The sequence below is a fragment of the Mycteria americana genome, chromosome 3, assembly GCF_035582795.1.
Source record: "Mycteria americana isolate JAX WOST 10 ecotype Jacksonville Zoo and Gardens chromosome 3, USCA_MyAme_1.0, whole genome shotgun sequence".
Lineage (NCBI taxonomy): Eukaryota > Metazoa > Chordata > Aves > Ciconiiformes > Ciconiidae > Mycteria > Mycteria americana.
The window spans coordinates 103322028-103337539 of record NC_134367.1 but is presented as its reverse complement, the minus strand read 5'-3'; the positions used below and the strand labels follow the sequence as shown (position 1 = coordinate 103337539).

At 41.0% G+C, this 15512-nt stretch overlaps 1 protein-coding gene across 3 annotated transcripts in view; it reads left to right on the top strand.

Annotated features, from left to right (window-relative positions):
• KCNH1 (potassium voltage-gated channel subfamily H member 1) overlaps positions 1-15512 on the top strand; it is a 194631-nt gene that overhangs the window by 98012 nt on the left and 81107 nt on the right. For 2 of the 3 annotated variants that reach the window (XR_012774827.1, XM_075496359.1), the window contains exons 10-11: positions 14428-14624; positions 15477-15509. Coding sequence is in view for 2 of the 3 variants with exons in the window: in XM_075496359.1 (XP_075352474.1) it covers positions 14428-14624; positions 15477-15509 (230 nt within the window). In the remaining variant the exon portion in view is untranslated. The remainder of the gene's footprint in view (positions 1-14427; positions 14625-15476; positions 15510-15512) is intronic. The other variant, XM_075496358.1, reaches the window with a different exon arrangement.

The window sequence follows — 15512 nt, the reverse complement described above, 5'->3', positions numbered from 1 at the left end:
TTGCAGACTAGCATATAAAAGTGTATTGTGTAGCCCTGGAATTTGGAGTGTATTGTGTACACTTGCGTAATACCCTTCCAGATCAGTTCTGTGCAATACCCAAGAGACAGGTATATTCTCAGTTTGGGCTTATGTTCTTATAACAAAGCAATGACTTTGATTGACTTGGATTAATACAAGTACTGAGTTGGAAGAAATTGCACACAGGCCAGCAGTGAAAAAATGTACATTTTTTTGTGTCTCCTAAGATTGCGTTCCCCATTAATTTGACTTGGAGACAAACACAAAAATGAGTAAATTAAAAAAAAATTCTTTGCAATGTTTACAGTAAAAATTTAAAGAAATTGATACATTTTATATAAAGTTTGAATTGTTGGGATGAAAGACGTAATTTTGAATTCTATCCAAAATTTCTGCTGAAATAAGAGATTACTGATGTTCATGCAACTCAGTCTTTGGATTTGATGTGTCAAAGAAACAAAACCAAAAAAGTAGAAAATTACCTTTAAGCCAGGTGACTGATTTATTTGTCGTTCATTCTAATACGAATGGGTCAGAAAAGGAAGACATAGCAAGAAAAGCCACAGTATTACTATGGTTTTCTATGTTAATGTGTAAGTTTATGAGCGGGATTACGTAGAAGTGAAGATTAGCTAGTGGGAAGCTGCTTGGATGAAAATACAGTTCTGTTTTCTGTAGTTCGCTGTTCCTCCATTTACACCGTTGTTATTGTGTAGGGTGAAGCGCTGACGTACATTCAGCACTTTGTGGAAGATAGAGACAAACCACACAGTCCCTGCCCTGAAGAGAACTGAGCGAAGCACAGGTCATGCAGGACTTCCATTAAGAGACTGTTTTCAACTTGGCTTTGCTTTTAACTTTTCTAAGCCTTCCCATTTGGGCTGATACTGCTTTATCCATCTGAGACTGACATATCTCTTTGAACTACTCTTGCTTAAAAACTTACCCATTTATCCAAATGTGGTTAGAGAAAATGGGTTGTTTTGTCACTGTTAAAAACAATCAACCATTTACGTGCACTTCATTTGGCAGCTCTAGTGTCTCTGCTTTGGAGCAGACCTTTCAGGCTGAGCCGCTGGCCATGTGAAAACCTGACCTTATCGCAGGGCTTTGAAAAGTTGAAATTTACTCATGCTCAGGAGAGATTTGCTACATTTTAATTTAATGAATATCTTCTTAAAAGATTCTTCCTGAATTAAATGTCTTTCAGGCAGGGACCGTAAGGTCTGGCTGCAGCTTTCTTTGAAACGTGCAGGCGAAAAGGGATTGTAGTAGAAGCGTGAAATAAGCCTGCATGGCTAGTTGTTGTTTCTTAATTTAGGGAAGCTTGAAGACCTAAACTGCCTTTCAGTGCACTTCTTCTATTTTTTCACACTATGAAGGTACACATTTTCAGTGCAGCGTGAGAGCGTAGATTGTTGAACTGCAGTAATCAAGGAGCTAATGTTAGAAGTCCAGCTGAGCAGATGATATGCCATTGCTGGGGCTAGCAGGGTACTTCCCTGGTCCTCCAGCCTTTTAGTCTGGACCTTTTTAATCTCTCCTCACCATTGCTAGCGGAAGTGCTAGTTCTTGTGTTATGTCCCCAATTGCATGTGTGCATAGCAAATTTAATGAAAATTATAGAAAATAATGGCATATTAGCAAGATTAACTTTTTGTAAGTATTTTCTGGAAATACACAGAAGGACTGGATAGGAGGCCTTATTAGAAAAGGATTTATATTGTGTTCATGTGTATGTACAAATATTTGAATGACCAAGAAAACAATTTTTGATCTTATTAGAAAATAATAAATTCTAAGTCATATCGGACTGACATAACCATACTCAAAGACTGAACAGAAAATCCCTCTTCTCTAGGAAATCTGAAGGAAGCAAGTGATTCTTGGACCCAGGTTGGTTCCAACCCTTTCTGCTTGAAATTGGGGTAATCTTTGAAATTTAGGAAAACATTCCAGTAAAAGGCTAGAGGGAGGAAGGAGAAGACCCTTGAAATTAGGGTGACAGGCTTTTTTTTCTGGGTAGCAGTGGGGAAAGCAGTCTTGTCCTTAAATTTTCAGACTGCTGCAAAATTTGTCAATTAGTGACTCCCAGAGGGCCTGACTGAGCAGCAGATCTTCACTTACGTGAATTGCTCAGAGTTGCTGAAGTGGTCTTGATGATCCCTGCAAGGGGGTCTGTGTGTACGGATGGTGAGACTGGAGGTTAGTCTTGCAGATTTGATTAGAGGCTGGGAGCCTTTAAGCCTTTATTTAGCAATTAAAAAACAAAGCCTTGAAAACCACTGTGGTCTTCAGAGCTGAGCAATGGATGAGAAAAATAACATTTGCTAGGAGGTTTAGTTAAAAAGAAAAAACAACCCCCCCCCACAAAACAGTTTATCCTAAGAGTAAAGCAGTTTATCCCAAGTGGTGCACCCCAGCTGTTCTGCATTTATTATGTTCTTGCTATCCTTATTTGAGCTAAAAACTTTCAAAAGAATAAACTTTTTAATCGACTTTTGGTTTAGCAGAGTGTTAGTCATAGAATCATAGAATATCCTGAGTTGGAAGGGACCCATGAGAATCGTCGAGGTCAACTCCTGACTCCACAAAGGGCAGGTAAAGTGAATGAGATAGGAAGGGAGATCAAGGCAGTAATTTATTATGAGCAAGGAAAATCATTGCCTTCCACAAGGGCGGTTTGCTGTTGCTATTCCTTTTGCTGCTATCAAAGCTGAAGGGAAATAACAGAATGTAGATATTACATAAGTATGAAAGTGTGCAGTAAGAGAATGTCAAAGAATGGGAATTTATAGTCTAGACCTGGCTGCTGCCTTCATCAGGGAGAAATTGGGATATATAACTTTTTTTGCGGGGGGGCAAGGGGGACTGTGCAAAGGATGCACGTAGATTTACTTTTAAGATCACATGTGAGTTGATGAAGTGAAAATTGGATGTCCCTGAAATACAGATCTTTTATTGTTATTTACAAAACTATAACATTGACAAGATTGGAGACTGTGGTTTTAACATGATATTGTAAGAGAGCTTGGTGTGCCATGTTTTGTTTCAGCAGGATATTAAATGCTCCATTTGCTTTGTGTGGAGAAATTCCTGCTGATTTAATTTGATCTAATTGCAATCTTAAAGGAACGCTATAAGAATAATTGTTTGTTTTCTTTACAATTGTTTTAGCCATAAGCATTTCATTCAGACATAGACACAAGAGGCTTGATTCAGATTTTGGTGGGACAGATTTGCATCCAGATAGGACGGTGCAAACTGCAAGGGCAACGGCAGCACAGGGATGGTTTATTTTAGAGGAGGGAAAATAGCAGTGCGGAAGTATTGTCTGGCTTAGAAGTTCTCAGTGGAAAAGCATTGCATCTTCCGCACAATTGTGTGAAGATTGCTTCTCGGCAGGCTTGAAGATGTCGGATAAGTTAACTGTGCTGAGCCCAGGCTGCTATATTTAGACTGTCCCCAGTACCTGAGCTAACTCAGGTTTCCCTAAACTAAACTGCTTTGTGTACAACTCCATTTTCAGAATTTAATTTTGTGTTTTGAGGCCTGTTGTTATATAAGGCCAAGTCTTTGAAAAAGTCCCTTACTTCCCTACTTCATTTCTCACCTGAGTTTTAAATTTAGGTACACCTGCCTGTGTTAAAAATGCCAAGCTGCTGTGCTCTTAGGCTTAAGAAGCGGTTGCAAGATTATGGATGGCATTAGAGTTTTCTTATTATTTTCAAAGACAGTATCTTTGAAGGTGGTGGGATCAATAGCCCAACTGAAGTGCATCTACACCAATGCACACAGCATGGGCAACAAGGAGGAGCTGGAAGCCATTGTGCAGCAGGAAAACGATGATATAGTTGCCATCATGGAAACATGGTGGGATGACTCGCACAACTGGAGTGCTGCAGTGGATGGCTATAAACTCTTCAGAAGGCATAGACAAGGAAGGAGAGGTGGTGGGGTAGCCCTGTATGTTAGGGAGTGTTTTGATTGTCTAGAGCTTAATGATGGTGATGATAGGGTTGGGTGTTTATGGGTAAGAATCGGGGGGAAGGCCAACAAGGCAGGTATCGTGGTGGGAGTCTGCTATAGACCACCCAATCTTGATGAAGAGGCAGACGAAATATTCTGTAAGCAGCTGGGAGAAATCTCCCAATCGCTAGCCTGTGTTCTCGTGGGGGACTTGAATTTACCAGATGTGTGCTGGAAATACAATACAGCAGAGAGGAAACAGTCTAGGTGGTTCCTGAAGTGTGTGGAAGATAACTTCCTGACACAGCTGGTGAGTGAGCCAACTAGGGAAGGTGCCCCGCTGGACCTGTTGTTTGTAAACAGAGGAGGACTTGTGGGTGATGTGATGGTTGGAGGCTGTCTTGGGCATGGCGATCATGAAATGATAGTGTTTTCGATTCTTGGAGAAGTAAGGAGCAGGGTCAGCAGAACTGCTACCTTGGACTTCTGGAGGGCAGACTTTGGCCTGTTTAGGAGACTGGTTGCCAGAGTCCCTTGGGAGGCAGTTCTGAAGGGCAAAGGAGTCCAGGAAGGCTGGACATTCTTCAAGAAGGAAATCTTGAAGGCGCAGGAGCAGGCTGTCCCCATGTGCCAAAAGACGAGCCAGTGGGGAAGAAAACTGGCCTGGCTGAACAGAGATCTTTGGCTGGAACTCAGGAAAAAAAAGAGTTAATGACCTTTGGAAGAAGGGGCAGGAAACTCAGGAGGACTACAAGGATGTCGTGAGGTTATGCAGGGAGAAAATTAGAAGGGTCAAAGCCAAACTAGAACTTAATCTGGCTACTGCCGTAAAAGACAATAAAAGATGTTTCTATAAATATGTTAGTAACAAAAGGAGGGCTAAGGAGAATCTCCATCCTTTATTGGATGTGTGGGGGGAAACATAGTGACAAAGGATGAGGAGAAGGCTGAGGTACTTAATGCCTTCTTTGCCTCAGTCTTTAATAGTAAGACCAGTTGTTCTCTGGGTACCCAGCCCCCTGAGCTGGAAGACAGGGACAGGGAGCAGAATGAAGCCCCCATAATCCAAGGGGAAATGGTTAGCGATCTGCTACACCACTTAGACACACACAAGTCTATGAGGCCGGATGGGATCCACCTAAGAGTATGGAGGGAGCTTGTGGAAGTGTTCACCAAGCCACTTTCAATCCTTTATGAGCAGTCCTGGCTCACCAGGGAGGTCCCAGTTGACTGGAGGCTAGCAAATGTGACGCCCATCTATAAGAAGGGCTGGAAGGAGGATCCAGAGAACTACAGGCCTATTAGTCTGACCTCGGTGCCGGGGAAGGTTATGGAGCAGATCATCCTGAGTGCCATCATGTGGCACGTACAGGACAAGCAGGTGATCAGGCCCAGTCAGCATGGGTTTATGAAAGGCAGGTCCTGTTTGGCTGACCTGATCTCCTTCTATGACCAGGTGACCCACTTAGTGGATGAGGGAAAGGCTGTGGATGTTGTCTACCTAGACTTTAGTAAAGCCTTTGACACCGTTTCCCACAGCATTCTCATGGAGAAACTGGCTGCTCATGGCTTGGACGGGTGTAGTCTTTGCTGGGTAAAAAACTGGCTGGATGGCTGGGCCCAAAGAGTTGTGGTGAATGGAGTTTACTCCAGTTGGCGGCCGGTCACAAGTGGTGTTCCCCAGGGCTCTGTGTTGGGGCCAGTTCTGTTTCATATCTTTATCAGTGATCTGGATGAGGGGATCAAGTGCACCCTCAGTAAGTTTGCAGACAACGCCAAGTTGGGTGGGAGTGTTGATCTGATTGAGGGTATGAAGGCTCTACAGAGGGACCTGGCCAGGCTGGATCAATGGGCCGAGGCCAGTTGTATGAGGTTCAACAAGGTTAAGCGCCGGGTCCTGCACTTGGGTCATAACAACCCCATGCAACGCTACAGGCTTGGGGAAGAGTGGCTGGAAAGCTGCCTGTCGGAAAAGGGCCTGGGGGTGTTGGTCGATAGCTGGCTGAATATGAGCCAGCAGTGTGCCCAGGTGGCCAAGAAGGCCAATAGCATCCTGGCTTGTATCAGAAATAGTGTGGCCAGCAGGACTAGGGAAATGATCGTGCCCCTGTACTTGGCACTGGTGAGGCCACACCTTGAATACTGTGTTCAGTTTTGGGTCCCTCACTACAAGAGAGACATGGAGGTGCTGGAGCGTGTCCAGAGAAGGGCAACGAAGCTGGTGAAGGGTCTGGAGCACAAGTCTTATGGAGGAGCGGCTGAGGGAACTGGGGTTGTTTAGTCTGCAGAAAAGGAGGCTGAGGGGAGACCTTACTGCTCTCTACAACTACCTGAAAGGAGGTTGTAGAGCAGTGGGGGTCGGTCTCTTCTCCCAAGTAACAAGTGATAGGACGAGAGGAAATGGCCTCAAGTTGCGCCAGGGAAGGTTTAGACTGGATATTAGGAAAAACTTTTTCACCAAAAGGGTTGTCAAGCATTGGAACAGGCTGCCCAGGGAAGTGGTTGAGTCACCATCCCTGGAGGTACTTAAAAGACGTTTAGGATGAGGTGCTTAGGGACATGGTGTAGTGGTAGACTTGGCAGTTAACGGTTGGACTTGATGATCTTAAAGGATTTTCCAATCTAAACGATTCTATGATTCTGTGACCTAATGTCAGAGCATTGTTTGTGCTATTGAGTAAGACTGTAATGTGACTAGCGGTCTTTGAAAAAGGAATGATTGAAATTAAAATCCAGCTTTATCTTCAGTAGATCTATTGTGCTTTTTCTATTTATAGTTTAAGGCGCTTTTTCTTCAGGTTGGCATGTAGAGGCAGATTGGACAAGTTGCATGTTTCTATGAAGTGATTCAGCAAACATCAACTGAAGGAGCGATTTTCAAAGTCTGATTTCCTCAACGCGTATCCAAGCACAGTATTAGCAAAAGAATTAGAAGTGGAGATCAGGCTAAACTTTTTAAAAGACATTGGCATAAAGAGGTTTACATTAATACAAAATTTTAATTTCACGGTGCATGTAAGAGCACCACTAAAACCTTTATTGAGAAAGATAGGTTTATTCCAAATGGTGTTTTTGGATGGAGAGTATTCCTTATTTCTATGCTCCAGACATCTAGAAAATGTAGTACGAGTTGACATCAGGAGTTGCCTATTTTGAGACTTCAGCCGGACATTACTTGTTCTATGTCTAACTTCTGGTAGAGCATTAAAAGTAGGAATCGCCAAAGCCCCTGTCCACTGGTATCTGTAAGTGGTCTAAGACTGTGCAGGTTATTGGAGAAACAGATTTTTAAAACACTTGATGAATGACTTGCTGGAATAACTGGGGAAGAGGGGGATTCCCTGTGAATAGAGGCCTCAGTCATGAACTTCTTGGCACTTCAAATTAGTTGATTTTTTTTTTTTTCCACGGTTTCATGTTTTATTGTTGCAAATTTATGCAACATTGCATAATGTGCTCTTGAGTAGTCTGACACCACGACATGTGGAAGAAGTCCCCTTTGGAAGATGGTAGTGTCTGGCAGGTTGCTGGCAACAGTGATCCGTGATGCACTGAGAGCTGAAACAGATGTGGTAGAGATGGGTGTCTCTGTTCCACCACGTTCCCTGATATCTCAGGCTGTGTTAGGAAGGCTTGCCCATCACGTTCACATCCAAACAGAGATGTGAAAAGGTAGAAATTATAATTTAACAAAGAAATAGAAACTGGGTTTCTATAAAGGCCCTGATTTCTGGCAGGTGAACCACTGAATTAATTTTCATTTTTGTTTTGGGTAGGGTTTTGTTTCTGTCTCAGAATTTTGGAGGAAGAAGATTTTTTTTCACTGAAAAGCCCGGTTAAAAAAAAAATCCAAAAAATAAATCTTCATGGAACACTTACTTTTCTTTGTTTTCTCCAAGTTTCAAATTAAAACTTTTTTCAGAGGTACCTTTCTGAAACATTGTTAAATTTATCCTCAAGGAGTTGCTAGAAATATTAAATAAAATGAAGTATGCTATAGCTTTGAACTTTGTGAGGTTTTAAAAGTATTTACTTTATATATTTTAGAAGGCAAAATCTACTATTTTAAACTCTTTGAATGCTTTTGAAATTAAAAAAAATCAAATTTTGGGGCTTTAATGTAAGCTTCGAGCAATAGCTATAACACAAAGCTCGTTTCTAAGTCATTGGGGAATAACTCTGAGGATATTGCAATTTGAGCCTCTCATACAGGTTTTTTGATCGGAGAACTAGCGCTGTCCATGCAATGGCAACAGACTGAGCTGTGTTTTTCCTATTACTTAACCAATGCAAATAAATTCAAATACATTTGTGACTCTAGTTGTTTGAACTGGCAACTTCCATGTCTTCCGAGTTTGTACAGACTGGCCACATATTCGTAACATTTTTTTACAGTAACCATTAAAAAGCAACTAAGGATAAATGATTCAGATTCTGGTGAAGCCTCCTAGGTTTTTGTGAATAAGCCTGGTAGGGGCCCAGTTGACATTTTGAAAGTCTTCTCATCATAGTAAGTCAAGTAGTGAAATATAATCCACACTCTATTCAGAGAGACAACACATTAATTATAATAATAATAGAAATCTTAGCTGTAACTAATTCATGTTGTTGCTACTCATGCCATGCTCTAAAATAAATGTTTTTATTTTGTCTGTACAGTGATGTGCTTCAACAGAGAAAATTGATGCAGCTATATAGTAAACTGTCTGCAAAATGTTCCCAAGCTGTGTTTTAAAACACGAACAGATACACTGTGTTTCTCTTTGTGCACCAGGCAAATCACTGAAAGTGCAACTTCAGTTTATTATCACTGTAACACTTCTTTTGGTTTCTGATACTCTGGCTTTTTTTCCTTAAGGTCTTATTAGAGGAAAAGAGTGATTAAAACCTCTGATTAATGAAAAATAGTATATTCTCTGCAGTGCAGTTGGTCATTCACTTCTCATTACGTGCCTGAGTTTTCACTTGAGAAATCTTAAGAAAATCCAAAGCAGCAAATCACTTCCATGCATCATCTCCTGCCAACCGTACTGTGTTGGAGGACCAAACTACAGGCTATTCAGTGGCTGTCAAGTTGTGCAATTTATCTGTGGGATGGATACTGAATACTCTACCTTGATGCCAAATGGTAGCTCTGTTTTTTCTGGCTGGCAGATATTTGTTGCCTTAAAACAATGCACCAAGAAGAAAAATTATTTTTGCTCTGGTGCCTCTACTTTCCTTGAATCTTTCTTCTCTCTGTAAAATGGGAAAATTTAAATTGCATGCCTTACTCAGATGAAGAGGAGATGAGGGAAGAGAGGAGAGGGAAAGATTTTCAGTTGAAGCCAAATAGACATGGAGTGATCACAGAGGCTGTTGATCCAACAACTCGGTGTGGACCCAAGTCTCACATCACTGGCTTTGAACACCAGGGGCAAATACACTGTCCTGAGTGGAATTATGCTTGAATACAGTTGGTAGGACCTCAGATCATCTGGTTCTGTTCAAATCTGTTGGGGGGGGGGGGAGGGAGAGAAAAATCAGGCCAAGTTTTTTGTTTGTTTTTAAGGCTCAGCAGCATTTTAACTGAGCAGTCACTAGAATAGAGACCGACACAGAGAATCTGTGTTTGCCTTGACAGCAGTTGGTGTCTCCCACTGCTTGGAGGTGGAGAACAAATCCTGAGGGCGCAGGCCAGTGTGGGCGCTTCGGGGAGCTGTGCTGGGAGAGTCATTGCGCAGGTGCGGCAGCCGCTGTGGATCAGCATCACAGATAACAGTATTTGCTAACACCTGATTTCCAAGATATGCTTAGTGCTGCATTGCTGCTGAGGTACCATCAAGCAGTGTTTGGTCATTCTAGCTTATCTTTGGGTCCGTTGAGACTATGTCAGATCACAATTCTTCTATAGTTCAAATGTGCAGATTAAGGCAGATCTGGAAGGGACCTGAGCTAGATTCTGGTTTTGGCTGCTGTAACAACTATTACTATTGGTTTGAGAATGATTCTAACATGAATATTTTGTCTGACGTACTGAAAATCCATGGATTCGTGTGAATCCCGTCAAAGTCCATACTAACTCAGAAGACCTTCAGCACATGAATCCATGGCCTCATCTTCTCACCTGGCCGCTACCACACCGAAACTGCACCACGACTCCCATCCAGGACCCAAAAATGAATTAAGTACGTTGTCAGTCAAAATATTTCACATAGAGTTGTATTTTTTCAGAGTAGGGTGGAATATCAATATTTTGAGCTCCTCCGGTCACCATCCCTGGAGGAGTTCAAAAACCATGTAGACGTGGCACTTCGGGACATGGTTTAGTAGGCATGGAGGTGTTGGGTTGACGGTTGGACTAGATGATCTTAGAGGTCTTTTCCAACCTCAATGATTCTATGAATATCTTCTCTCTGAGAGCCTTTCAATAGTTCCTGTTCGGAGGACTGAAAAAACCAAGGGTTGTTCTGGTAGGCACATCAAGGCAATACAGCTGTATGTAATGTGCGAGTGGGGTTCTTGTCTCGAACAAAATCAGTAAAACACTTGGCTAAGTTGCAATAATCAGATCTTCGTTACTGGTGCTGCTTTCAGGAGACAGAGTGGATGTGGCTTGACCTTTTGCCTGACTCAGGCTGAATTTGCAGTAGTAACAGAGAAATCCTCTTTTCACGTGTAAGATAAATAGCGAATTTGATATGGAGAAAGGATTGGGAAAGAATAAATATGGAAACAGAAGGTGATGGTTTTATAATTCTTCAGTGTTTAAATATATCAGGGTTTGGGGACTTGTTATTATAATTAAAACAAACAAGCAAACATAAAAGGCAGAAAACTATTTGGCTTTCCAGTGCATACTGACCTGACAGTGGAAAAGGTCCTCAGCCCACAAATCCAGCAGGGAATATAAATGATTCATGGTAAAAGCTTAGATCATCCACTTTAAGTGTGATTGACAGATAGCGTTCCTGGCAAATGTCTGGAATTCAGCAAGCTGGGAATGAGAAATGCAAAGTAGTGACAAACAAACGGCCATCTGCATTTCTCTAGCTTTTTAATCTTTCTTCAGAGGTAAGGTGAACTATATAAAGCCTGGAGTTGTATGTAAAAAGAGGCTTTTGACTCGGGTTGTCTAATGCAGCCATTAGACTTTGCCAACCACCTTCTGACACACTTAGAAGTCTCGCCTTACTCTTCCTGCTTTCCAATTACAGGTGTTTTTGATAAAACACCCACTTAATCTGCCCTCTTTTTTTTTTGTTCCTTTTTCCTGAGTGATTTATCTTACTTTATGGAGAACATAGAAACAAAGGGAGATGGTATGCAGTTCCTTATTATGTATCAGAGGACAATTGTTCTAATCCAGTTCAGATACTCCTGGATGGAATTTTGATTCCTGCTTGCTATAAAGACTTCCTACTGCTCCTTTTTTTCCCCATTTTGCTCTGAATGCCAAACACAAGTTTTTTTAGAATCTGACAATCTAGATTGATGCTTTTGGTATGCATCATTTAGAAAATGCACTTGACAGAAACAAAGCAGTGTGATGCTTGCATGTGTGCCTTGCTTTGGACATCGGACTGTAACGTAGGATGGATTTTTGACTAGATGACTGGCTGTTAACTCGGTTAACTTCAAGGAAATTGTTAATGATAGAAAACAGTACAACTTCTTGTTTTAGCCTGGTTTGTTTCTTAAAAATTGCGGCTTCCGTAATCTGACTCAGTTTGTGGTTCATGTGCTGCTTTTCTCGGGTTGGTTTGGCTCGGTGGGCACCCAGCAGACGTAGCTCCTTCATGTGCTGCTCTTGCCAGCGATGGGAAGCGGCTCCCTGGGGTGGCAGGAAGCTGCAGGAGGGGGAGATTTGGGGGAGTTACAGGTAGCAAGGGGAAACTGGGGTTGCTGCCACAGGTGAAGGACACAGTCGTGTCTTTCTGTGTTATGTGAAAAGCAGAATTACATTTTAAAAAGAGTAAGATGTAACTAACTTCTGCTGTATGTCATTTCATATGTGGGCAAAGCAGCACCATGCTGTTTGTACTTGCATTGTACTAATTATTCTTCATGTTACTGTGGGGCAGTAAAATAGTTATTGTCATTTTAAGGTAGGGAAACTGGTCTGGAGATGTTAAGAAATACACCTAGAAATGAGCTAGAATTCCTCTCCCTTATGCTTGGACTACTAGCTCTAACTGTTGCTCATCAGTGATGGCACATTTCAATCTTGACGGATTCCAGAGCGTTAATTAAAACAGTTGTTTAGCTAATTGCCTGGAAGATTGCGAGTAAAAGCATATTTATTCCAAAGGCAAACAATCCATTTTTACCCAGTGAAGCATATCAGTTTTTATGATGCATAAAAATTGTTTCACTTCAATTCTGAATATGTTGTGTGTTTGTCTGTCTAAAAGCCTTGTAGATGATGATCTATTTTAAGTGCATGGAAGCTTTTTTCTTAGGCCATTTTTAATGTATTTACTGAAAAAGCATATGTTTAAATAATTGAAAATGTGAAAAGTCATTGCCATTAAAATGAAAAGTTGCTTACTGCACCGGGCTATTGGACTACCACCACGCTTACTGATACGCAGCCTTTGTAGTATTTCTCGATGTTGGCACTGTCCTATGTAAAGAGACTAGAGGTGGAAGAAAGGGTATCATTATGGTGCCTTTGCCTAACTTTGTGGGGAAAAAATGTGCTTATGAAACAGGTGGTTTCAGTGTATGTACGCATTTAAAATGGAAGTATAGTCAATGCTCCTCCAAAGTGTTCAGGGACTAAACTGGTCCCTGGCAGGTGGACCGCATAGGGCTTTTGTGGAAGACTGGGAGCACATCAGTATGAACCACAGCTTCTTGTGCTACAGCATAGTTTACCATCAGGCTGATAGCTTCTCCTCAAAGAGAAAATGCTTATCATCTAATGGAAGAGATTACGTAATGGTGGGAGTACAGCTCAAGGGCTGAGATGGGCGTTCGGGGTTGAACTGAGAAGTTTTCTTGACCTCTTTACTCATGATAGTTCTCTTGACTTTCATATAGGCTTTCATACATGACTATTTATTTAGGGAATGAAATCTAAAACGGCTCGGGTGAAGTCAATAAACTAATATATATTTTGATGCTTTGGCTTCAAGAATTGCTACAGGCAAAGTATCACTTACAAGACAACGGACCCTGTGGTCCGTCCCTACCACAACTTGATAGACATTGTGAATGTATTTCTTTGCTGTTTGTCTTAAAAGTGGTGTGCAGTGGTGATATAACACAGCAGAGGTTTCAGAGGAAAATACCATTCCAAACAAGAACAGTGTAGTTTTTCATTATCAAGGTAACAACTGAATATTCTTATCTTGTTAGCATTATATGTTGGAAAACTGAAAAAAGACGACCATTACTCTGTAAAGGAGCTTGTCACTTTCTCCTAAACGCTCCCTTTTGTGCCCAGCCTGAGCTGGGGTATAACCAGTGAAATCCTGACGGGGGGCTGCTCCTCAGGCAGATTTCTGTATACTTGCCCTGCGCTGTAGTGCCCAGACGGGTGCAAACGCCCTGTTGCAGTATTCCTCAGTAGTGATTTCACTGGCTGCCCCAAGCTCATGGAGACAGGCACGTGGGAAGGTTGTAAGGAAATGGCCATGTTTTCTTTCTTCCAATGTGTAACAGCGAAATATTCTTGCCTTGTCAGTATTATCTTGGTGATAACTAACCTGTACTTTTCTTGGTTTGGATTACGTTGTTACCTTAAACCTCTGCTGTGTTATATAGGGGCACACATGCACAACTACCGAAAGGTTTTGTTGAGACTCTTACCAGCTGAAAAGCATTAGAGCCACCAGAGTTGTGAGATCTGCTCTTTTATACTGTTGTAAAGACAGACTTTTCTGGCAATGATCTAGTGAACTAGGGCAAACTTACTTTAATACTGATGCATAGTAGTTTTTCGTTACAGCCTGCAACTGCCCTGATGTACTATACAAGATAGTTTTATTGACACAATAGTGGGTAATTGTTAGCCAGATTAAGAAACCTCAACAACATAGATGTAAGAAACAAATCCTTTGCGTGCCACTTAAAAGAAGAAAGGGAGAAAGCATTTCCTCTCAATTAATCTCTTTGAAAAGTATCAGAAGAGAACATGAACCAAGAATGAACCGCTTTTCTTGATTTTTAGCGGAAAACCTTTATTGATATTTAAAGGGGACTTGTCACATGAAACACTTTCTGATTGTGCTTTATTCTTATGAAATGTTGCTGGGCTGTTGTAATTAATAAAAAGATAGTGGAAAAGGTTATCAGTGAAATATTTCAAAGATTATTTTCTTTTCCAGACAGAATTTTTTTCTGACCACATAAAATAGAAGGATCTTGACTGCATAAATGAGATGTATGTTCTTTTGGTTTTTTGGTGGAAATAGTACTGTCATTGAAAGCAATGCTGCTGCTTTTCTCTAGGCAAAGGAGACGTTTTTGGTGATGTGTTCTGGAAGGAGTCTACCCTCGCCCAGTCCTGTGCTAATGTAAGGGCTTTGACTTACTGTGATCTTCATGTGATTAAGAGAGATGCCTTGCAGAAAGTGCTGGAGTTCTATACAGCCTTTTCACATTCCTTCTCCAGAAATCTCATTTTGACCTACAACTTGAGAAAAAGGGTAAGTTCCTTTGATTGTAACATATACCATGCAAATGATCACTTTTAAGGGCTGTCTGTATGAAAAAACTCAATTGCTTGAATTCTGGCATTCTTCGTAGCCTCTCTTCTAAGGTTTTCCAGGGCTTGCCTAAGAGACATTGCTAGCATGTAGAGTCAAAAGGCCATAAGTATTTATTCCAGTGCTAGTTTTATAGGGAGCTGGACTGTGTATATATGAAAATATTTTACATTTCTATGAAGTGGTCAGATTCCAGCATATTTGCGAACTTTCATGCACTCGTGATAAACAGTATTTGCTACTTTCTGCAACTTTAGTTTGTAAAGCAGCTAAAAAGATGTTAGAGGCATTGCCTGAAGTTACAAGGAAAGTGGAAGGAAAGGTATGAAATCTAATATATGGAGTAAAAGTCAACAACGGTAATCACAATGGAAAAGTAATATGAACATGACTGATTCTATCAAGAGGAGTTTCTTTTAGTATCAATCATGTTTTGGAATTACTTTGCTTATCTATAATATTTCCATTTTCTTATCCTTGATTTTTTGGCTCTCTTAATTTCTTCCTGTGTGCCAGTTCAAGTTATTTTGTCAGATGTGAATCATCATAACCTAATATCCCATTTTAAATTCTCTGTGTAATCTTCAGTGAACCACCTCTGTAGAAATTTATTAAAACTGTAGTAGGCATTATTCAGTTGATACGATTTTATGATACAATGTAGAAGACAATAATATTACATTGAAAATAAATACATTGGAGCACCTATACTTGCTTTAAAATATTACGATATAAAGATACTTGAGATCAGCTAAAGAAATATGTTTGATAGGAGATTTTTTTTGTTCCTAGAAACAGTTCTCCATGGTAACTTCCAGGTGCCAAGTA